Genomic DNA, 22,575 nt, shown 5'->3' on the forward strand with positions numbered 1-22,575 from the left:
ATTGATGTCTGAAGACCCCCAGCAGAGTAAGATGACCCTCAGCAGTGCAGAAAAATAACCATCAGCAGAATAGATTGATGACCCTTAGCAGAGTAAGATGACCACAGTAGTGCAGAATGACGACCCGCAGCAGAGTAAGATGATCCCTAGAAGAGTAGATTGATGACCCCCAGAAGTGAATACGAATGACTCCCAGCATTGCAGCTTGCATGACAGCCTGCAATGCAGACTGAGGACCCCCAGCAATGCAGACTGATGACACCCAGCAGTGTACCCCCTTGACACCAGGCCGTGCAGACTGTTGACAGCTCACAGTGCACACTGACAACACCAGACAGTGCACAGAGATGACCTCCAGCAGTGCAGACCTATGACACCTGGCAGTGCAGACTGATGACACATAGCAGCAATGGCCAGTTACCTCCAGCAGTGCAGACTGATGAAAGCCAGAAGTGCACACTGACAACACCAGACAGTGCACAGAGATGACCTCCAGCAGTGCAGATTGATAACACCGGTCTGTGCAGACCTATGACACCTGGCAGTGCAGACTGATGAAACCTAGCGGTAATGACCAGTGACCTCCAGCAGTTCAGACTGATGACCCCTGGAGGTACAGACTAATGACCCCCAGCAGTGCAGACTGATGACCCTTGGAGGTACAGACTAATGACCCCCAGCAGTGCAGACTGATGACCCTTGGAGGTACAGACTAATGACCCCCAGCAGTGCAGACTGATGACCCTTGGAGGTACAGACTAATGACCCCCAACAGTGCAGACTGATGACACCCAGCAGTGTACCCCCTTGACACCAGGCAGTGCAGACTGTTGACAGCTCACAGTGCACACTGACAACACCAGACAGTGCACAGAGATGACCTCCAGCAGTGCAGACCTATGACACCTGGCAGTGCAGACTGATGACACATAGCAGCAATGGCCAGTTACCTCCAGCAGTGCAGACTGATGAAAGCCAGATGTGCACACTGACAACACCAGACAGCGCACAGAGATGACCTCCAGCAGTGCAGATTGATAACACCGGTCTGTGCAGACCTATGACACCTGGCAGTGCAGACTGAAGAAACCTAGCTGTAATGACCAGTGACCTCCAGCAGTGCAGACTGATGACCCCTGGAGGTACAGACTAATGACCCCCAGCAGTGCAGACTGATGACCCTTGGAGGAACAGACTAATGACCCCCAACAGTGCAGACTGATGACCCCTGGAGGTACAGACTAATGACCCCCAACAGTGCAGACTGATGACCCCTGGAGGTACAGACTAATGACCCCCAGCAATGCAGACTGATGACCCTTGGAGGTACAGACTAATGACCCCCAGCAATGCAGACTGATGACCCTTGGAGGTACAGACTAATGACCCCCAACAGTGCAGATCAATGACACTTTAGGGTTGATTTACTAAAGACAAATAAACTATGCAGTTGCTCTATGCAAGAGTAGTTGCTCCAGAGCTTAGTAAATGAAGAGAAGCTCTGCTGACTTCCATCATGCAATCATGCGCAAGCAAAAATGCTGTTTTTTTTTTTCCTTGCACATGATTGGGTATTCTTTACAAAGTGAATCTTTACTTCATTTACTAAGCTCTGGAGCAACTGCTCTTGCAGAGTGCATCTGCACTTTGCAAAGTCAAATTGCCTTAAGTAAAATAAACACAGTGCGGACTGATGACCCCCAGCAGAGCACACAGTGTGGACTGATGACCCCCAGCAGAGAACAAAGTGCGGACTGATGACCCCCAGCAGAGTACACAGTGCGGACTGATGACCCCCAGCAGAGTACACAGTGCGGACTGACGACCCCCAGCAGATCACACAGTGCGGACTGATGAACCCCAGCAGAGAACACAGTGCGGACTGATGACCCCCAGCAGAGCACAGTGCGGACTGATGACCCCCAGCAGAGCACAGTGCGGACTGATGACCCCCAGCAGAGCACACAGTGCGGACTGATGACCCCCAGCAGAGCACACAGTGCGGAGTGACGACCCCCAGCAGAGTACACAGTGCGGACTGATGACCCCCAGCAGAGCACACAGTGCGGACTGATGACCCCCAGCAGAGCACACAGTGCGGACTGATGACCCCCAGCAGAGTACGCAGTGCGGACTGATGACCCCCAGCAGAGTACGCAGTGCGGACTGATGACCCCCAGCAGAGAACACAGTGCGGACTGATGACCCCCAGCAGAGCACACAGTGTGGACTGATGACCCCCAGCAGAGCACACAGTGTGGACTGATGACCCCCAGCAGAGCACACAGTGTGGACTGATGACCCCCAGCAGAGAACAAAGTGCGGACTGATGACCCCAAGCAGAGCACACAGTGCGGACTGATGAACCCCAGCAGAGCACACAGTGCAGACTGATGACCCCCAGCAGAGTACACAGTGCGGACTGATGACCCCCAGCAGAGTACACAGTGCGGACTGATGACCCCCAGCAGAGAACACAGTGCGGACTGATGACCCCCAGCAGAGCACACAGTGCAGAGTGACGACCCCCAGCAGAGTACACAGTGCGGACTGATGACCCCCAGCAGAGTACGCAGTGCAGAGTGACGACCCCCAGCAGAGTACACAGTGCAGACTGATGACCCCCAGCAGAGTACGCAGTGTGGACTGATGACCCCCAGCAGAGAACACAGTGCGGACTGATGACCCCCAGCAGAGTACACAGTGCGGACTGATGACCCCCAGCAGAGTACACAGTGCGGACTGATGACCCCCAGCAGAGTACACAGTGCGGACTGATGACCCCCAGCAGAGTACACAGTGCGGACTGATGACCCCCAGCAGAGCACACAGTGCGGACTGACGACCCCCAGCAGATCACACAGTGCGGACTGATGAACCCCAGCAGAGAACACAGTGCGGACTGATGACCCCCAGCAGAGCACACAGTGCGGACTGATGAACCCCAGCAGAGAACACAGTGCGGACTGATGACCCCCAGCAGAGCACAGTGCGGACTGATGACCCCCAGCAGAGCACAGTGCGGACTGATGACCCCCAGCAGAGCACAGTGCGGACTGATGACCCCCAGCAGAGCACACAGTGCGGACTGATGACCCCCAGCAGAGCACACAGTGCGGAGTGACGACCCCCAGCAGAGTACACAGTGCGGACTGATGACCCCCAGCAGAGCACACAGTGCGGACTGATGACCCCCAGCAGAGCACACAGTGCGGACTGATGACCCCCAGCAGAGTACGCAGTGCGGACTGATGACCCCCAGCAGAGTACGCAGTGCGGACTGATGACCCCCAGCAGAGAACACAGTGCGGACTGATGACCCCCAGCAGAGCACACAGTGTGGACTGATGACCCCCAGCAGAGCACACAGTGTGGACTGATGACCCCCAGCAGAGCACACAGTGTGGACTGATGACCCCCAGCAGAGAACAAAGTGCGGACTGATGACCCCAAGCAGAGCACACAGTGCGGACTGATGACCCCCAGCAGAGTACACAGTGCGGACTGATGACCCCCAGCAGAGTACACAGTGCGGACTGATGAACCCCAGCAGAGCACACAGTGCAGACTGATGACCCCCAGCAGAGTACACAGTGCGGACTGATGACCCCCAGCAGAGTACACAGTGCGGACTGATGACCCCCAGCAGAGAACACAGTGCGGACTGATGACCCCCAGCAGAGCACACAGTGCAGAGTGACGACCCCCAGCAGAGTACACAGTGCGGACTGATGACCCCCAGCAGAGTACGCAGTGCAGAGTGACGACCCCCAGCAGAGTACACAGTGCGGACTGATGACCCCCAGCAGAGTACGCAGTGTGGACTGATGACCCCCAGCAGAGAACACAGTGCGGACTGATGACCCCCAGCAGAGTACACAGTGCGGACTGATGACCCCCAGCAGAGTACACAGTGCGGACTGATGACCCCCAGCAGAGTACACAGTGCGGACTGATGACCCCCAGCAGAGCACAGTGCGGACTGATGACCCCCAGCAGAGCACACAGTGCGGACTGACGACCCCCAGCAGATCACACAGTGCGGACTGATGAACCCCAGCAGAGAACACAGTGCGGACTGATGACCCCCAGCAGAGCACACAGTGCGGACTGATGACCCCCCCCCCCGCAGAGCACACAGTGCAGACTGATGACCCCCAGCAGAGCACACACTGCGGACTGACGACCCCCAGCAGAGCACACAGTGCGGACTGATGACCCCCAGCAGAGCACACAGTGCGGACTGATGACCCCCAGCAGAGCACACAGTGCGGACTGATGACCCCCAGCAGAGAACACAGTGTGGAGTGACGACCCCCAGCAGAGTACACAGTGCGGACTGATGAACCCCAGCAGAGCACACAGTGCAGACTGATGACCCCCAGCAGAGCACACAGTGCGGACTGATGACCCCCAGCAGAGTACGCAGTGCGGACTGATGACCCCCAGCAGAGTACTGTAATGCTCCTGCGTTTTATGTATGGTGTGGATTTTCAGCTGCAGAAATATTCCACTTCAGTAGTCATGTAAGAGAAACGCTGAGATACCATTCCCAACCCTCAATGACTCATCATGTGTGGAAGGTCTCAATTCAGCAAATAAATACACACACTCAATAAGATGTTTCCTAGAGTGACTTATGTATATAGTAACACAGTGATGATAGACTGAAGAGACAGGTTGGGTGGAGATGGTAGATGACAGACACTTGAAGGTAAGATAGTAGCAGATGGATGCAGATAGGTTTAGCAATCATGTATGGTAGCAGATGACAGAGTAGCAGGTGGACATACAAGAGAGATCAACCCAGTGCAGGAATAGGTGGAAGTAGGCTCAAGAGCTAGCAATCTAGATATGCAGATGTGGTAACAGTCCTTACTATGCAGAGCTAGATAGTGTAAGCTTTAGTATAAAGTTTATAGAGGTCTCCCCTATGGGGTACTTATCACTAATAGCAATGTAGCCGAGGGGAGGTTCAGGAAGAGCGGATGATCCAGTAGCGGGATACAGGGATCAGCGCAGCGTGGTTCCGTCAGCGAGGTATGCTTGCAAGCATGAGAGCTTCAAGCCAAGTTAGCATCAAGGTGCAAAGGTGTTTGAACGAACACATGTGAGTGAAAGCCGGCGATCTAAATAGCCATCCAATCCGGCGCTGAGTGATGACAGCATCAGTCTTAAAGGTGTATGTGCACCTTACCAAAAGAGAATGGTGGGGCGCATACACTTATGAAAGAGTAATTAGGGTACCAAAGGTACCGGAACATTACAAGTACGCAGTGCGGACTGATGACCCCCAGCAGAGAACACAGTGCGGACTGATGACCCCCAGCAGAGAACACAGTGCGGACTGATGACCCCCAGCAGAGTACACAGTGCGGACTGATGACCCCCAGCAGAGTACACAGTGCGGACTGATGACCCCCAGCAGAGTACACAGTGCGGACTGATGACCCCCAGCAGAGCACAGTGCGGACTGATGACCCCCAGCAGAGCACAGTGCGGACTGATGACCCCCAGCAGAGCACACAGTGCGGACTGACGACCCCCAGCAGATCACACAGTGCGGACTGATGACCCCCAGTAGAGTACACAGTGCGGACTGATGACCCCCAGCAGAGCACACAGTGCAGACTGACGACCCCCAGCAGAGCACACAGTGCGGACTGATGACCCCCCCCCGCAGAGCACACAGTGCAGACTGATGACCCCCAGCAGAGCACACACTGCGGACTGATGACCCCCAGCAGAGCACACAGTGAGGACTGATGACCCCCAGCAGAGCACACAGTGCGGACTGATGACCCCCAGCAGAGAACACAGTGCGGAGTGACGTTCCTAGCAGAGTACACAGTGCGGACTGATGACCCCCAGCAGAGCACACAGTGCGGACTGAGGACCCCCAGCAGAGAACACAGTGCGGACTGATGTCCCCCAGCAGAGAACACAGTGCGGACTGATGACCCCCAGCATAGCACACAGTGCGGACTGATGACCCCCAGCAGAGCACACAGTGCGGACTGATGACCCCCAGCAGAGCACACAGTGTGGACCGATGACCCCCAGCAGAGCACACAGTGCGGACTGATGACCCCCAGCAGAGAACACAGTGCGGACTGATGACCCCCAGCAGAGAACACAGTGCGGACTGATGACCCCCAGCAGAGCACACAGTGCGGACTGATGACCCCCAGCAGAGCACACAGTGCGGACTGAGGACCCCCAGCAGAGAACACAGTGCGGACAGATGACCCCCAGCAGAGCACACAGTGCGGACTGATGACCCCCAGCAGAGTACACAGTGCGGACTGATGACCCCCAGCAGAGCACACAGTGCGGACTGATGACCCCCAGCAGAGAACACAGTGCGGACTGATGACCCTCAGCAGAGTACACAGTGCAGACTGATGACCCCCAGCAGAGCACACAGTGCGGACTGAGGACCCCCAGCAGAGAACACAGTGCGGACAGATGACCCCCAGCAGAGCACAGTGCGGACTGATGACCCCCAGCAGAGAACACAGTGCGGACTGAGGACCCCCAGCAGAGCACACAGTGCGGACTGATGACCCCCAGCAGAGCACACAGTGCGGACTGATGACCCCCAGCAGAGAACACAGTGCGGACTGAGGACCCCCAGCAGAGCACACAGTGCGGACTGATGACCCCCAGCAGAGAACACAGTGCGGACTGAGGACCCCCAGCAGAGCACACAGTGCGGACTGATGACCCCCAGCAGAGAACACAGTGCGGACTGAGGACCCCCAGCAGAGCACACAGTGCAGACTGATGACCCCCAGCAGAGAACACAGTGCGGACTGAGGACCCCCAGCAGAGCACACAGTGCAGACTGATGACCCCCAGCAGAGTACACAGTGCAGACTGATGATCCCCAGCAGAGCACACAGTGCGGACTGATGACCCCCAGCAGAGTACACAGTGCAGACTGATGATCCCCAGCAGAGTACACAGTGCGTACTGATGACCCCCAGCAGAGCACACAGTGCGGACTGATGACCCCCAGCAGAGCACACAGTGCGGACTGATGACCCCCAGCAGAGCACACAGTGCGGACTGATGACCCCCAGCAGAGCACAGTGCAGAGGGATGAGACCCGGGCTGTAGTCGGACCGTGCTCTTCTCTCCCTGGAAGGTCTGGGAAAGCCGATTAGTGTGTCACGTGACGCCTCCCCCTCCCCGGCACATGCCGGTTCCCCGCAGGGTGGGCGCTCACTCTCGCTCCGCGGCCGTGCAGTGTAGACGGGTGGGCGGCGGAGGAAGTTGCTGCACGTGGGAAGAAGAGCGGAGTTGTGTCACAGAGGACGGAGTGAGAGCGCAGCAGTAGGATACTCAGGGGCCACACACCTGCAGCGATCGGTAGCACAGAGCTGTCCCGGAGCGATCGGTGGGACGAGCGGAGGAATGAGGGAGAGTGCCGGGCACTGATCGTGCCGCTGCTCGGGGAGAGCTATGTCCTAAGGATCGGGATCATGCAGAAGAGTGTGCGCTGCAACGAGGGTCACGCTCTGTACCTGGCTCACCTGGCCCGCAAGGAGGGCACCAAGAGGGGGCAACTCAGCAAGAAGGCGGCCGAGACCAACAGGTGGCACGACAAGTGGTTCGCCCTCTTCCAGAATGTCCTCTTCTGCTTCGAGGGCGAGCAGAGCGCCCGACCCTCCGGACTCTACATGCTGGAGGGTGCCAGCTGCGAGAGGGTCCCCCCACCCATAGTGGGCAGCGGGGGCAAGGAGAGCATGGAGAAGCAGGTACACCCCGGCCCCAATCTTCACCCCTATATATCTTCCACTATATGCATGGAGAAGCAGGTACACCCCCCATGTCCACCCCTATATATATTCCACTATATCCATGGAGAAGCAGGTACACCCCCCATGTCCACCCCTATATATATTCCACTATATGCATGGAGAAGCAGGTCCACCTCTATATATCTGACACTATATGCATGGAGAAGCAGGTACCCCCCTTCATGTCTACCTCTATATATATTCCACTATATCCATGGAGAAGCAGGTCCACCTCTATATATCTGACACTATATGCATGGAGAAACCGGTACACCCCCCATGTCCACCTCTATATATCTGACACTATATGCATTGAGAAGCAGGTACCCCCCCCCCCCATATCTACCACTATCCATCTTACACTACATGCATGGAGAAGCAGGTACACCCCCCATGTCCACCCCTATATATCTTACACTACATGCATGGAGAAGCAGGTACACCCCCCATGTCCACCCCTATATATCTGACACTATATGCATGGAGAAGCAGTTACACCCCCCATGTCTACCCCTATATATCTGACACTATATGCATGGAGAAACATGTACACCCCCCATGTCTACCCCTATATATCTGACACTATATGCATGGAGAAACATGTACACCCCCCATGTCTACCCCCATATATCTTCCACCATATGAATGTAGAAGCAGGTACACCCCCATGTCTACCCCTATATACCTGACACTATATGCTTGGAGAACCAGGTACATCCCCCCAATGTCTACCCCTATATATCTGACACTATATACATGGAGAAGCAGGTACACCCCCCCCCCCAATGTTCACCCCTAAATATCTGACACTATATGCATGGAGAAGCAGATACACCCTCCCCCCAATGTCCACTCCAATATATTTGACACTATATGCATGGAGAAGCAGGAACACCCCCCCCCCCTCATGTCCACCCCTAAATATCTGACACTATATGCATTAGAGCTGCATGATTAATCCTTAAAAAATCGCATCTCTATTCACCCACCTCACGATCTTAAAACTGCATTTCCTCGATTCATACAGAGCTGTTCTTCGCTCACAGCTTTCAAAAAAATAAAAAGAGCCTCCAGCAAATGTTTATCAACATTGTTAAAGCTGCGAGATAACTATAAACACAATGTTTTACAATGTATCATTTTGTTCTTTGAGCCCCGGTTCACACTTATGCGAGTGCGGGAAGGCTGCGAATTCGCAGCCTGTTCCCACATCGCACACGCACCCCCGGCAGTTCACACTGCCATATGCGATACGCTGGGGGTGTCAATGTAATGTTAACGACACCCCCAGTTTGATCGCATATCGCAGTGCGAACGTGCAGTTCGCACAGGATCGGATCGCACAAGTGTAAACCGCTGTGCGATCCGATCCTGATGCGGCTTCCAAAAAGGGTCCCTGTGCGTGTTTGGTGTGGCTGCGGTGCGAATTTAGCCATACAAACTGTATGGCTAAATTCGCACCGCACAGCCGATCGCATGTAATGAAGGAGCAGTGCGCTCTGACATTACATGCGAACCCCGCACTCGCACAAGTGTGAACCGGGGCTCAGAAGATCAAAGGAATGAACTTCCATCTGTAAAGGAGAGCAGTTTAACCTCTTAAAGACTAAGCCTTTTTCTGACACTTGTTGCTTACAAGGTAAAATCAGTATTTTTTGCTAGAAAATTACTTAGAACCCCCAAACATTACATATATATGTTTTTTAGCAGAGACCCAAGAGAATAAAATGGCGATCGTTGCAATCTTTTATGTCACACTGTATCTGTGCAGAAGTCTTTCAAGCGCAGTTTTTTGGGAAAAAATACACTTTAATGAATTTAAAAAACTAAACAGTAAAGTTAGTCAATTTTTTTTTGTATAATGTAAAAGATGATGTTAAACCAAGAATAGTGAGAGAATCATGATCTCTATTCTACGCAAAAAAAATTGTGATTCTCATTTTATCCAGAATCGTGCAGCTCTAAAATGCATGGAGAAGCAGGTACACCCCCCCCCCCATGTTCACCCCTATATATCTGACACTATATGCATGGAGAAGCACGTACAATCCCCCCCCCCCCCCATATCCACCCCTATATATCTTGCACTATATGCATGGGGAAGCAGGTACCCTCCCCCCATGTCTACCCCTATATTTCTGACACTATATGCATGGAGAAGCAAATACACCCTCCATGTCTACTCCTATATTTCTGGCGCTATATGCATGGAGAAGCAGGTACCCCCCATGTCTACCCCTATATATCTGACACTATATGCATGGAGAAACAGGTACACCTCCCCCCATATCCACCCCTATATATCTGACACTAAAAGCATTGAGATTTAGGTACACCCCCCATGTCTACCCCTATATATCTGGCACTATATGCATGCCAATGTAGGTACACCCCCCATGTCTGTCTTCACAATCAACCCCTATGTATGGTGGCTGGCACTGTGCTCCAGTCCTTGCCAGGACACTAGCTACATGGAGTTTGCATGTTCTCCCTGTGGGTTTCCTCTCACACTTCAAACACATGCTGCAGCAGGTGAATGGTCTCCTGTCTGTACAGACTGGAAGTGTATAAGAGTTATCACATTTTACACTTCCAGAAAAAGCACCCCTAGAATCATATAGGACCTTACCAATATCTATGTATACTTCCGTTCGGTTCGGTCCAGCTCTTGGCAGTTTTTGAACCAGTGCTAATCTTGGATAATTTTTCGGACTTGGGGGCACCCATGTACATTGCCACTTCATACAGACAGGAGTCTTGGGGGCATGGCTACCAGCATGGCTTTGGAGTGTGCCAAGAAACTGGAGTACCTGGAGAATACCCACGCAGGGAGAACATGCAAACTCCATGCAGATAGCTTCCTGACCCAGATTAAACCAAGTGCAGCAAGGGACAAGTGCCAACCGCTATTCTACTGTTCTGTCTATATACCTGTATATACTGTATATATTTCTATATATGTAATTTTACTTTGTGAGCCGCACATGGCTAATAGTGCCATTAAAAAACACATCTAGTGGGCTGCAAATTAGCCAATAATTATCCAGTAAGGTAGAGATGTGGTACCAGTTCAAAATGCAATTTCTTCATTCCATAATAATGGGTTCAGGTGTTGGGACACTCAAGTGGGGATGAGGATTTAAAATAGGGACTGAAGCCTTAAGAACGGGACTGAGGACTTAAGAAAGAAACTGAGGCTTTGAGAAAGGGACTGATGGCTTAAGAAAGGGACTGAGGGCTTGAGAAAGGGACTGAGGGCTTGAGAAAGGGACTGAGGGCTTGAGAAAGGGACTGAGGGCTTGAGAAAGGGACTGAGGACTTGAGAAAGGGACTGAGGACTTGGAAAAGGGACTGAGGACATGGAAAAGGGACTGAGGACATGGAAAAGGGACTGAGGACTTGGAAAAGGGACTGAGGACTTGGAAAAGGGACTGAGGACTTGGAAAAGGGACTGAGGACTTGGAAAAGGGACTGAGGACTTGGAAAAGGGACTGAGGACTTGGAAAAGGGACTGGGGACTTGGAAAAGGGACTGGGGACTTGGAAAAGGGACTGGGGGCTTGGGAAAGGGACTGGGGACTTGAGAAAGGGACTGAGGATTTAGGAAAGGGACTGATGACTTGAGAAAGGGACCAGGGAACTTGAGAAAGGGACCAGGGAACTTGAGAAAGGGACTGAGGACTTGGAAAAGGGACTGGGGACTTGAGAAAGGGACTGAGGATTTAGGAAAGGGACTGATGACTTGAGAAAGGGACTGGTGACTTGTGAAAGGGACCGGGCACCTGAGAAAGGGACCAAGGACTTGAGAAAGGGGCCGAGGACTTGAGAAAGGGACTAATGACTTGAGAAAGGGCAGGCATGCTTGATGGTGACTAAGGATTTAAGAAGAGGCAGGACCCCCAAAACCTTTCCTCTGATGTGTTCCTCGTATACGGGTTAGGATTTTGCAGGATTGAAGAATTAGGAAAACGGATTTGAACCTATGTCACTCCTCCACTTTATTGGAGATCCAATAAATATATATATACAGTGTGTGTGTGTGTGTGTGTGGTCTGTATTGTTATACAACTACCTGAAGGAGCATCTGTTCATGGAAAGCATCCTCCTGATATTGGATACTCGGGGTAATTAGTGTTGTAGTACAGTAATTCTGTAGATGAAAGTCAGATGATGTATATGATGTATAGGTGACAGCAAACATCCCCGGCTGATGGATGTCAAGGGAAATAGCAGTCAGAGGTGTCTGATTATCTTTGCAGTTGTGTTGCCCAGGGTGTCCAGCTGTGCTCCAGTTCTGTAAAGGTGTTCTTGGCGATCCAAGCATGCATGTTTATGTAAAAATATGCAGAAAGAAAGACGGGCGAAATCATGCCTGCACATCTGATGGGCTTCTCAGTCAGTGATTACCCTTTAGGTGCTCATGGATCTGACAAATGATCATTTTTCTGATTCATAAATATTTAGTATTTTATTATTCAGGAGAGTTTATTCCAGTTGTGTCTGTCTGATCTCGGGGGGACAATCTGCAACTGAGTGAAAAACTCCAACCTGGCCAGTAGTCTATTTCCCTATAGAAACATTTCCAAATGGCTCAGCAACACTTGGTGATATTGCATGCATATTTTAATTGTCATCCAGTTTGGCTGGATTTTCAAGTATTAGACAATTTGTCAAAATGACATTCAACAGTGCATTGCAGCTGCCCGCATGTGAGCTTTCATTTCTTGTAGTATTTGTGGACCCCTGACTACTGGGTTGCTCTGATATACCAACGACAGCAAACTTCCATGGTTGCCAGCTGTGCTTGCTCTCTCCTGTGCCCACTGTCTCCTGTGTCTGCTGCCTTCTTTGCCCACTGTCCCCTGTGCCTGCTGCATTCTGTGCTCACTGTCCCCTGTGCCTGCTGCCTTCTGTGCTCACTGTCTCCTGCGCCCACTGCCTCCTGTGCCCATTGCCTTCTTTGTCCACGGTCTCCTGTTACCACTGTCTTCTGTGCCTGCTGCCTTCTGTGCCCACTGTCTCCTGTGTCCGCTGCCTTCTCTGTCTGCTGTGTCTGCTGCCTTCTGTGCCTACTTTCTCCTGTGCCCACTGATTCCTCCTGTGCCCACTGACTCCTATGTCCTCTGCTCCTGTGCCTGCTGACTCTTGTGCACACTGCCACCTGCAATTTCTGTCTCCTGTGTCCACTGCCTCCTGTGCCTGCTGCCTCCTGTGCCCCTGCCACCCTAGCCTACTGCCTCCTATGCTAACTGCCCCCTGTGCCCACTGCCTTCTGTGCCCATTGCCTCCTGTTCACACTGTCTCCTGTGCCCATTGCCTCCCATACCCACTGTCTCATGTGCCTGCTGCCGCCTGTGCCATACTATTGTCCCATCACTGGTATAAATATTATTACTAACCAATAATGAGTCTCAGGAGGTGGGAAGAGGTTGGCAGAGCTGACAATCAGGTATTATGGCATGTAGTGAATACAGGGAAGATGTGCAGGTGCTCTGTCTTTATTAGGACTTCATTGTGGTCACAGATTCTCTTAAACCTTTCTGCTTTCTGTGAATCAAGTAATGTATTTCTATAGGGGAAGTGTTTGCAATCACAGCTCTGCTGTTGAATATAATTGCAGTCTACGGTGCCGGGTCTTGCAGTGAGAAGCATATTGTTCATGCTTTGCTTAGCTCCTGGTACTGAGCACATGGAGAGGTTTACCAAAATGTGAAAATGTATCAAAGTTACTCTAAAATTTACATTGTAACATTTACATTGCATCATCTAGTCTGATATACGGGTCGTCTTGTGAAGGTTTGAGGTTGGTAATGCTTGTTAGCTTTTTTTTTTATATTAAAGAGAAACTTAACACTGTCAATGGTTACAGAACATTTGACTCTGGAAGATCTTTGAGGATACAAAAAACCCTTGAGATCCGCATACGCTGGAAGCATCCTGTGTGTGGGAGATGCAGCACTCACTGCTAGCGGATGCTTGTTGTTGGCATACAATCAGAAGAGTTATTTCTTAACACTTTGTTTATTATGACATCTAGGTCTGTGTGGTACAGTATGCTCTACAACTAGGGATGGGTGGATGTGACTCGAACGTCGTGTGTTTGCCGAACATATGAACACCTGGGGCGCTCAGCGGCAAGTTCGCCCGTCAATGAGCGCTCCATAATGCACTGCGTGATTGCAGTGCATTAAATGCTTATGATCGGCCAAAACATGCACCTGATCTGTATACTTTGGCCAATCACAGCACAATGTCCTGTCAGAACCATGATTGGCCAAAGGCAGGGGGCTTTTAGCAAATCATGGCTCAGGGGCTAAGTCCACGCCCCACACTATATAGGGCTGCTGCTGACACGGCAGCCATGTATAGAGTGTGATAATAGAGGTTAGGCAGGTAGTTAGTGGATAGTGTGTTGTTAGTTTTGTGCAGACAGTGTAGTGTACAGGTTATACACCACTTACACTGTAGTCCTGGGTCCATGTTCGGTGCTCCCCAAGGTTTGTGTCCCTGTCACTTGAATGTTTGTGAGCAGTTCCGTGCCAAGCTGACCAATGTTTCCCCTCAGATGCCAATGTTAAAGACAGGGAGCAGTGCCATGCCAAGCTGGCCAATATTTCTCATAGATGCCAATGAGCACTGAAAGCTGAAAATTGGTCTAGGCAGGAAGGGGGTGAAAGTGCCCTGTATATAAGTGGTTAAGGGGAACCCTATGACAGAATAAAAAAACAAAAAACAAAACGCATGGGGGTCCCCCCCCCCCCCAAAAATCTATACCAGGCCCTTTGGGTCTGGTATAGATTTTAAAGGGAACTCAATGCCAAAATTTAAAGAAAAAACGGTGTGGGGTCCCACCAAAATCCATACCAGACCCTTATCCGAGCATGCAGTTCGGCAGGCCAGGGTGGGGGGGGGGGGGGTGAGTGAATGCCAAAGCACCTTGTCCCCATGTTAATGGGGAAAAGGGCCTCATCCCAACAACTCTGGGCTGTGGTTGTGGGGGTCTGTGGGTGGGGGGCTTATTGGAATCTGGAAGCCCCATTTGACAAGGGGGCCCCCAGATCCCTCCCCCCATGTGAATGGGTATTGGGTACATTGTACCCCTACCCATTCACAAAAAAAATTACAAAAAAAACCCACAAAAGACAATTTTTGACAAGTCCTTTTTTAAAAAAAAAATAAAATAGTGTCCCTCAATGTAAACCCATAATCAATCATGACGCTCGCTCGCACACAAAAAATAGAAAAAAATTCAAAGACGCCTCTTCTGAGACGTCCCACCGTATGCCACTCTTGAGCTTTGACAGCTGTTTTATAGACAAGGGGCAGGGCCACCTGACGTCACATGACATTTATAAAGAAAAAAATGTCCCTTATGGTCTGGTATGGATTTTAAGGGGAAACCTACAACTTTTTTTTTTTTATGTTTTTTTCATCTGTATAGCCGGGATCCGACAATTACATTACAGCTGCAAGCAAGTGTAAATTACATTTTTTCCTTTAGAAGCGTCGCTATTGCTGCAACAGGCTCCATACATCGTACAGATGAGCTACTTTACAGGCACAATATTAAAGGATTTTTTCATTTTTATTGTTTCACTTTAAGCATTATTAAAATCACAGCTCCTGTAAAAGTGATCATTTAAAACATTTTTTTTTGCATTGATACATGTCCCCCAGGGCAGTACCCGGGTCCCTATACACTTTTTACGGCAATAACTTGCATATAAGCCTTTAAAATTAGGACTTTTGATTTTTCATGTTCGTGTCCCATAGACTTTAATAGTGTTCGCATGTTCGCTAGAACCTTTTCCCTGTTCGAGATGTTCTAGTGCGAACCGAACAGGGGGTTGTTCGACCCATCACTACTTACAACTAAGGAATATTTCACAGCGTTAAAGTGGACTTTCAAAGCTAAAAAAGCATTTTACCTCATCGCAAATTCCCCCCTCCCAAAATTGAAATGGCAACACTTTTTTTTTTGTTTTACCTTTTTTTTTTTTTTTTTTTTTTTAATGTCCTTTTTCCTAGCCACCTGCCACCATTCTCACCTAGTCAATAATGACATCAGTCTTGCTTCAGCAGCCTCCTGGGATGTCTGATGTAGATATCCCAGGTATCCGATTTCATACAGTAGTTGGAGAGGGAAGGACATGGCAGCACGTCATCAGGCGGCCGCCTTTAAGAACCCGGAAGTGACAACCCGATGAGGTAAGGAAAAAAAATGGAGATCCAGATGCAACATGTGGAATAAAGCAGGACATTAACCACATCCCACAAACCGACATGCCTATATGACGGCTTGAAGAAGTGGTTGTACCAGGATGATTGATGCCTGCAGCTGCAGGCGTCAACCCGGTACCGTTTTTTAGAGCTGGCGGTCGGCTTTTAGGAGATAACAACCAATGTGGTTCAGGAGACATTCGCCCGTTATCCCAGCGAGCAGGAGGGGATGTCTCCCCCCCTCCCCCCCCCCCCTCACCACCTTCTGCAGCTCTGCCCGGGTCTCCTGGTGGGGACTCGTCCGCTGGCTGGTTGGAGTCCTGAACGAAGCCGGATCCTGCTTTGATCGAGTCTCTGATCATGTAACCCCGAAGCGATGTCACAACGTCACTTCCAGTTTACTCGGCTGCCAATGACGCCGATTTTAAAAAAAAATGTCAGTATTAAAAAATGCAGATTTCGATGATTTGAATACTTTGAAGTGCAGTGGAGGAGGGGTCAGGGGTCTTTTAGACCCCCGATCCCTCCATAGAGAGTACTTGTCATGGGATGTTTACATTCTTTGTGACAGCCTTTAGCCCCCGTTCACATAGGAGCGACGCTACTTCGCACTGCGACCTCCGAGGTCGCGGTGCGAGCAGCGCGCCGCGACCTCGGACTTCATAACATTGAAGTCTATGGCGGTCGCCTCTAGGTCGCCCCAAAGAAGCTCCGGACCCTTTTTCTAAGTCGGAGCGACTTGTGTCGCTCCTATTAGAACGGGTCCGCAGCTTCCCTATGGGAGGCGACCTACGGCGACCTGTGAGGCGACCAGGTCGCCTCACAGGTCGCCTTAGTGTGAACGGGGGCTAAAAGTGATCAGTTTTTTTTTTTTTAAAAACAGTGTTAAAAATAAAAAATAAAATAGGAAAAAATAATTTTTTTAAAGCGCCCCGTGTGCTCCCGCACGAAAGAAAACGCATATGTAGGTTGCACCCACAAATGAAAACGGAGTTCAAATCACACATGGGAGGTATCGCCGCAATTTTCAGAGCAAGAGCAATAATTCTAGAAAAAGACATCCTCAAACTCGAATCTAGTAACCGTTAAAATTTTTTAAAGCGCCGCCTATGGAGATTTTTAAGTCCTGTAGTTCGTCGCCATTCCATGAGTGTGCGCAATTTTTAACCGTAACATGTTTGGTATCTATTTACTTGGCGTGACATCTTCTTTCACAATATATAAAAAAATTGGTAACTTTACTGCTTAGTTTTTTTTCAATTCAGTGAAATGTATTTTTTCCAAAAAAATTGTATTTGAAAGACCGCTGCGCAAATACCGCGTGATAAAAAATATTGCAACGATCGCCATATTATTCTCTAAAGCCTTTGCTAAAAAAATATATATAACGTTTGGGGGTTCTATGTAATTTTCTAGCCCAAAAAATTGATTTTAACTTGTAAACAACGTGTGTCAGAAATAGGCCTGGTCCTTAAGTGGTTAATTGAGCTTGTGAGTATATTACTTGAGAATAAACCAGCAGAGGATCTTCATGGAAGGATTACCAGGTAATTTAAAGACAGCTGTAGATTTAAAACATTTTAATTGCTTTTTTGATTGCATTTTTTGACATTTTAGCTATAGGACTTCCATCTCCATTATTGTGTATTTGAACTCAAAAAGAAAAATGTAGTGTTTTATATCTTACCTGTCCTTAGTTGTGGTGATTGCTAGATGTGCACCAAATGGAAATTGTTGGTGCTAAAACCGAAAATGCAGGATGATGCTGAAAACCAAAACTGAAAAAAAAAAAAAATATATATATATATATATATATATATATATATTTGACCAGGCCCTATTTTGCGATTCGGCACTGCGTTACGGACGGGCGACGCTGTACCTACATAAAATTAACGTCCTTTTTTTCCCCACAAATAGAGCATTCTTTTGGGGGTATTTGATCACCTGTGCGATTTTTATTTTTTGCACTATAAGCAAAAAAAGAGCAACAATTTTGAAAAAAAATAAACATTTTTCCCATTTTGCTGTATGACATTCTCAAAAAAAAAATTTAAACATGAAAATTTTTAACATTTTAGGCCAATTTGTTTTCTGCTACATATTTTTGGTAAAAACGAATTAGCAATAAGCATATTTTAATTGGTTTGCACAAAAGTTATCGCGTCCCGCTAAAAATTGCAGATCGCCGCCAATACAAGTAAAAAAATAAAAATAATTAAAAATGACATAAATATTTCTCCTCGTTTGTAGACTCTAAGGCTCGGTTCATACACATATGCAATGTGGGAACCCTGGAAATCCACTGGGGATTCCCACATTGCATTCAAATCGCAGGCAGTTCACACTGCCATATGCGAATCGCTGGGGGTGTCAATACAAGGTTAACAACACCCCCAGATCAGTTCGCATATCGCAATGCGAACTGACAGTTCGGACATGAATTGGATTGCATTGTTGTGAACCACCATGCAATCCGATTCTGCTGCGGACCCAAAAAAGGGTCCTGTGCGTGTTCAGTCCGAATCAGATGCGAATTCAGCCATACAATCTGTATGGCTGAATTTGCATCGCACAGACATCTCATGTGATTTTCAGAGCAGTGCTTTCCGAATCACATGCAATGTCTGTCATTGCTATAGTGTGAACCGGGGGGTCAAACATTTGCGCAAACCAATCAAAATACGCTTATTGGGATTTTTTTTTTTTACCAAAAATATGTAGCAGAATACAAATTGGCCTAAAAGGATGCAAAAATGTAATTTATATAGCAGAAAGTGAAAAATATTGCTTTTTTTTTCATAATTCTCGCTTTTTGCCGAATCGCAAAAAACGGCCTGATCATTAAGGGGGCAAAACCTTCCAGGTTCAGAAGTGGTTAAAGAGGAATTACGTTGCATCTGAGCGCCACATACCACAAACGCTATTTAATTTATTTTTAAAAGTCAAACCTAAAACCTAACAAGTGCTTAGCTAAGAACCCCCCCCCCCCCTTCTCCAGCTGAAAGAACAAAAACGTTCCTCAAGACTCCTTCTTGGGTTGTATGACATCATTTTGACTTAGGCCAGAAACTAGGAAGCAACAGATGAAATGTAAACTAAAAGTAAACGACAAGTAAATCTAATAATTTGATGCAAATAGGTGAAACAACTAAAGCATTCATTGAAAGAAAAAGTCTCTCAATAGTGAAAAAAAAGTCTCTTTCAACCAAAGATGGGTGATAATTCAATGATTCCGTGCCAAGGTGACAGGTGAAAAAAATTTCAAGCTGGTGTTGTTTTAGAAACATAAATAAAGTGCTCAGGTGGCCTCTTACCGCAAACCCATCCAATAAGAACGTAATAGTTGGTGAAGTGACAATGCAGTAAAAATGGTGACACCCTGTGATGAAGGTGGATTCTTACCACAAAATAGGGAGAGATGAGCTAAAGCCGTGGTAACGGAGAATCCAATTCCTGGTCAGCTTGGAGTGATAAGCCCCCACTGGGATGGATGGATCGATCCCGCTCATTTACTGCAAGGATCCGGAGTTCCTCCGGATATAGAGATCCAAGAGAAGTACCCACAAAAAACAAGAAGGGGGACTAATAGTGCATTACCCAAGTAGTTTAATAGTAAAATTAGGCAGACACTTGCATAGATCGGAGGTAAAAATGGCCGTGCTCATTAAAAAAATCACGGCCGCCTGCATTGCGGTCTGTGAGGTATGACAGCGTGGCTTGCTCCCCCCGACGCGTTTCCACTGAAGAGTCGGCTTCTGGGACTCCAGACGCTGTCATATGGGCTGGATATTTTGTGTCTATTCAGACATACAGCCTGGTCCCTGGCTCTCTGCTCTGACAGCCAGGAGAGGGGAGAGGAGCTGCTGCTGACGTGCACAGCACTGGACCAAGATCGGGCTCAGGTAAGTATTTAGGGGGGGTGCGGGGGTTAAAAGGTTTTTTTTTTTAACCTGAATGCATTCTCTTTACAACTACTTTAACACTTACCCTAAATCTGTGAAACTGGTCGCCTGAAGCATTTTCTATATGGTGCTCCGATGGGGGTCAGGAGAGCACCGAAGCAAATACTAAGGTAAGCATTATATCTTATTCCTCATCACCTAGAGTTAAAGTGGTAGTAAAGCTTGCTTTGTGACCTTTACCTACAGGTAAGGCTTACTTGTAGATAAAATAAATATCTCCTAAATGTGCACCGTTTAGGAGATTTTCACCCTGGATGCAGCTGGTGACGTCACTGGCCCATGTGCGCTGAAGGTCTGGCATACTGTGCCGGACCTTCAGATCACCGTGCCATAGCCGTAATGCGCACGGGAGTGACGTCATTGCGGCTCCCGCCACTCACACAACCGGAGTCCGTGAACCTGGAAGGAAGAATAGGGGAAGCCCTCTCAGTGGTGACAACGCACCACTGGGGGGTTTAGTTTTAAGTTAAGTATTAATGTACTAGTATGCAATGCATTACATTATGCTTTTTTTTTTTGCAGTGGAAAGTTTTTTTTTTTTTAATGGCAGTGGTTTACTATGGCTTTAATGTTTTTTAATTTTTTTAATTTTTAGCATTGTGTCTTTATACTTTTAATTGACTGCTCAAATGCACTGCATTATGGAGAGGCAGGGGTCGTGTCATGTTCTTTCCAATTTCTGGAAGTATTGACATTTGAAGAAATAGAAACATTCACATTTATAATACATTGCTATTTAATAGGGATGCACCGAAATGAAATTCTTGGCCGAAGCCGAATAATAATGAAATGCTTGGCCGAAGGCCGAATACCGAACGCGGTGTTTCGCATTTTTTCCATTTATTTTGCCAATTTTTTCACCATTACAATAATTAAATGGTAAAAATTAGCTTTTTACTATTTTGTGTTGCTCTTCAGATAAATAAATCAAATAACAAAAATACAGTGCCCTGATTACATTGCTGTGTCCCCGGCGGCTGTCGGCTCCCCCTCCTTCCTCACTCTGCAGTGTCTGTGTGAGGAAGGAGCGCCGGCGATGAGAGATGATCTCATATGTTTACATATGAGATCATCTCTCATTGGACGGCTTGATCACGTGGTGAATGGCCGCTGTGATTGGCCATTCACCACGATCTGTGATCGGCCGTGTCCAAGGGACACGGCCGACACAGATTCTCGCCGATGCGCGCTCGCGGGAACGCGCGGGGAGAGTCTTTCTGGGAGGCCGTTTAAAAACGGCCTCCCGAAAATTCAAGTCCGCGCTGCAGCCGTATATAGGCTGTAGCACGGATGGGAGGGAGTTAAAAACTTCATTGTTCGGCAAAATTTATTCGGCCTATTTACTTATTATAATTTCGGTTGCCGAACATTCGGTGCATTGCTACTATTTAATATATCTCTTTCCCGACAAATATATTGCAGTGCAGATCTCTTTATAAATATATCTGAATAGTAAAAGTCAATGCCCTCTCTCACCCTGTTCTAGGCACCCTTCAGGTAGGGGATGGGTGCTGCTTTTAGTTTTCATAGCAGATTTGCTTTACTCCCATCCATGTATCTTGTAATGTCATTTTTTTATATGTTTTCTTTCTTGTTTTTGAAGCCAAAAAAAAAAAAAACAGAATGTTTCTTTAACCACTTAAGCCCCGGAAGATTTTACCCCCATTCCGACCAGGGGGTATTTTGCGATTCGGCACTGCGTGACTTTAACGGACAATTGCGCGGTTGTGCGTCGCTGTACCTAAACGAATTTGGCGTCCTTTTTTTCCCACAAACAGAGCTTTCTTTTGGTGGTATTTGATCACCTGTGCGATTTTTTGATCACGCGCTATAAACAAAAAAAGAGCGTCAATTTTGCAAAAATAGCAATATTTTTCACATTTTTTTTATATGAAATTCCCCCCCAAAAAAAATGTAAAAATCAAAATTTTTTAACATTTTCGGCCAATTTGTTTTATGCTACCTATGTTTGGTAAAAAAAATCGCAAAAAGCGTATTTTGATTGGTTTGCGCAAAAGTTATCGCGTTTACTAACAACGGGAAAGATTTTTGTCATTTTTGTTGTTTTTTTTTTAACGCGTAATGGCGGCGATCTTCGATTTTTTTTTTTTGCGGTACTGCGACATTGCGGCGGACAGATCGGACCCTTGACTGACATTTTTGACACTTTTGGGGTTACCAGTGACATTTCTACAGTAATCAGTGCTATATATATGCACTGTTACTGTAAAAATACACTGGTAGTGAAGGGGTTAACTTTATTTGGGAGGGAGGGGCTGTGTGTGTCCCTAGGGGCGTGCTTTCTACTGTGATTGGCTGTGGCTTGAGCTGTAAGGACACTGATCAACGGATCTACATACTAGATCCATGTGATCAGTGTCTTTACAGCGAGGAGAATGACAGGCAGCTTGTTTACACAAACTGCCTGACATTCTCCCTCTCCCCCGCCGATCGCCGAGTGGCCGGCGGACATCGGGTCCACTGGTCACACGCGCGGGGGGGTCGCTCCCTAGACCCTCCCAAGCAAGCAACGTAGCCCTACGTTAGTTTGCCTGTGAGGGGCTGACCGCCGATGTAGATAGTCGT

At 48.4% G+C, this 22,575-nt stretch overlaps 1 protein-coding gene across 2 annotated transcripts in view; it reads left to right on the forward strand.

The window, feature by feature from the left end:
- The first annotated feature begins 7,289 nt into the window (after window positions 1-7,289).
- Window positions 7,290-22,575, forward strand: part of RASGRF2 (Ras protein specific guanine nucleotide releasing factor 2) — a 495,935-nt gene continuing 480,649 nt past the window's right edge. For both annotated transcript variants that reach the window (XM_082267574.1, XM_082267575.1), the window contains exon 1: window positions 7,290-7,763. In XM_082267574.1, the coding sequence (XP_082123700.1) occupies window positions 7,488-7,763 (276 nt within the window). In that variant the 5' untranslated portion in view covers window positions 7,290-7,487. The remainder of the gene's footprint in view (window positions 7,764-22,575) is intronic.

Source organism: Pelophylax lessonae, assembly GCF_965119305.1.
Source record: "Pelophylax lessonae genome assembly, chromosome: 1".
Taxonomy (NCBI): Eukaryota; Metazoa; Chordata; class Amphibia; order Anura; family Ranidae; genus Pelophylax; species Pelophylax lessonae.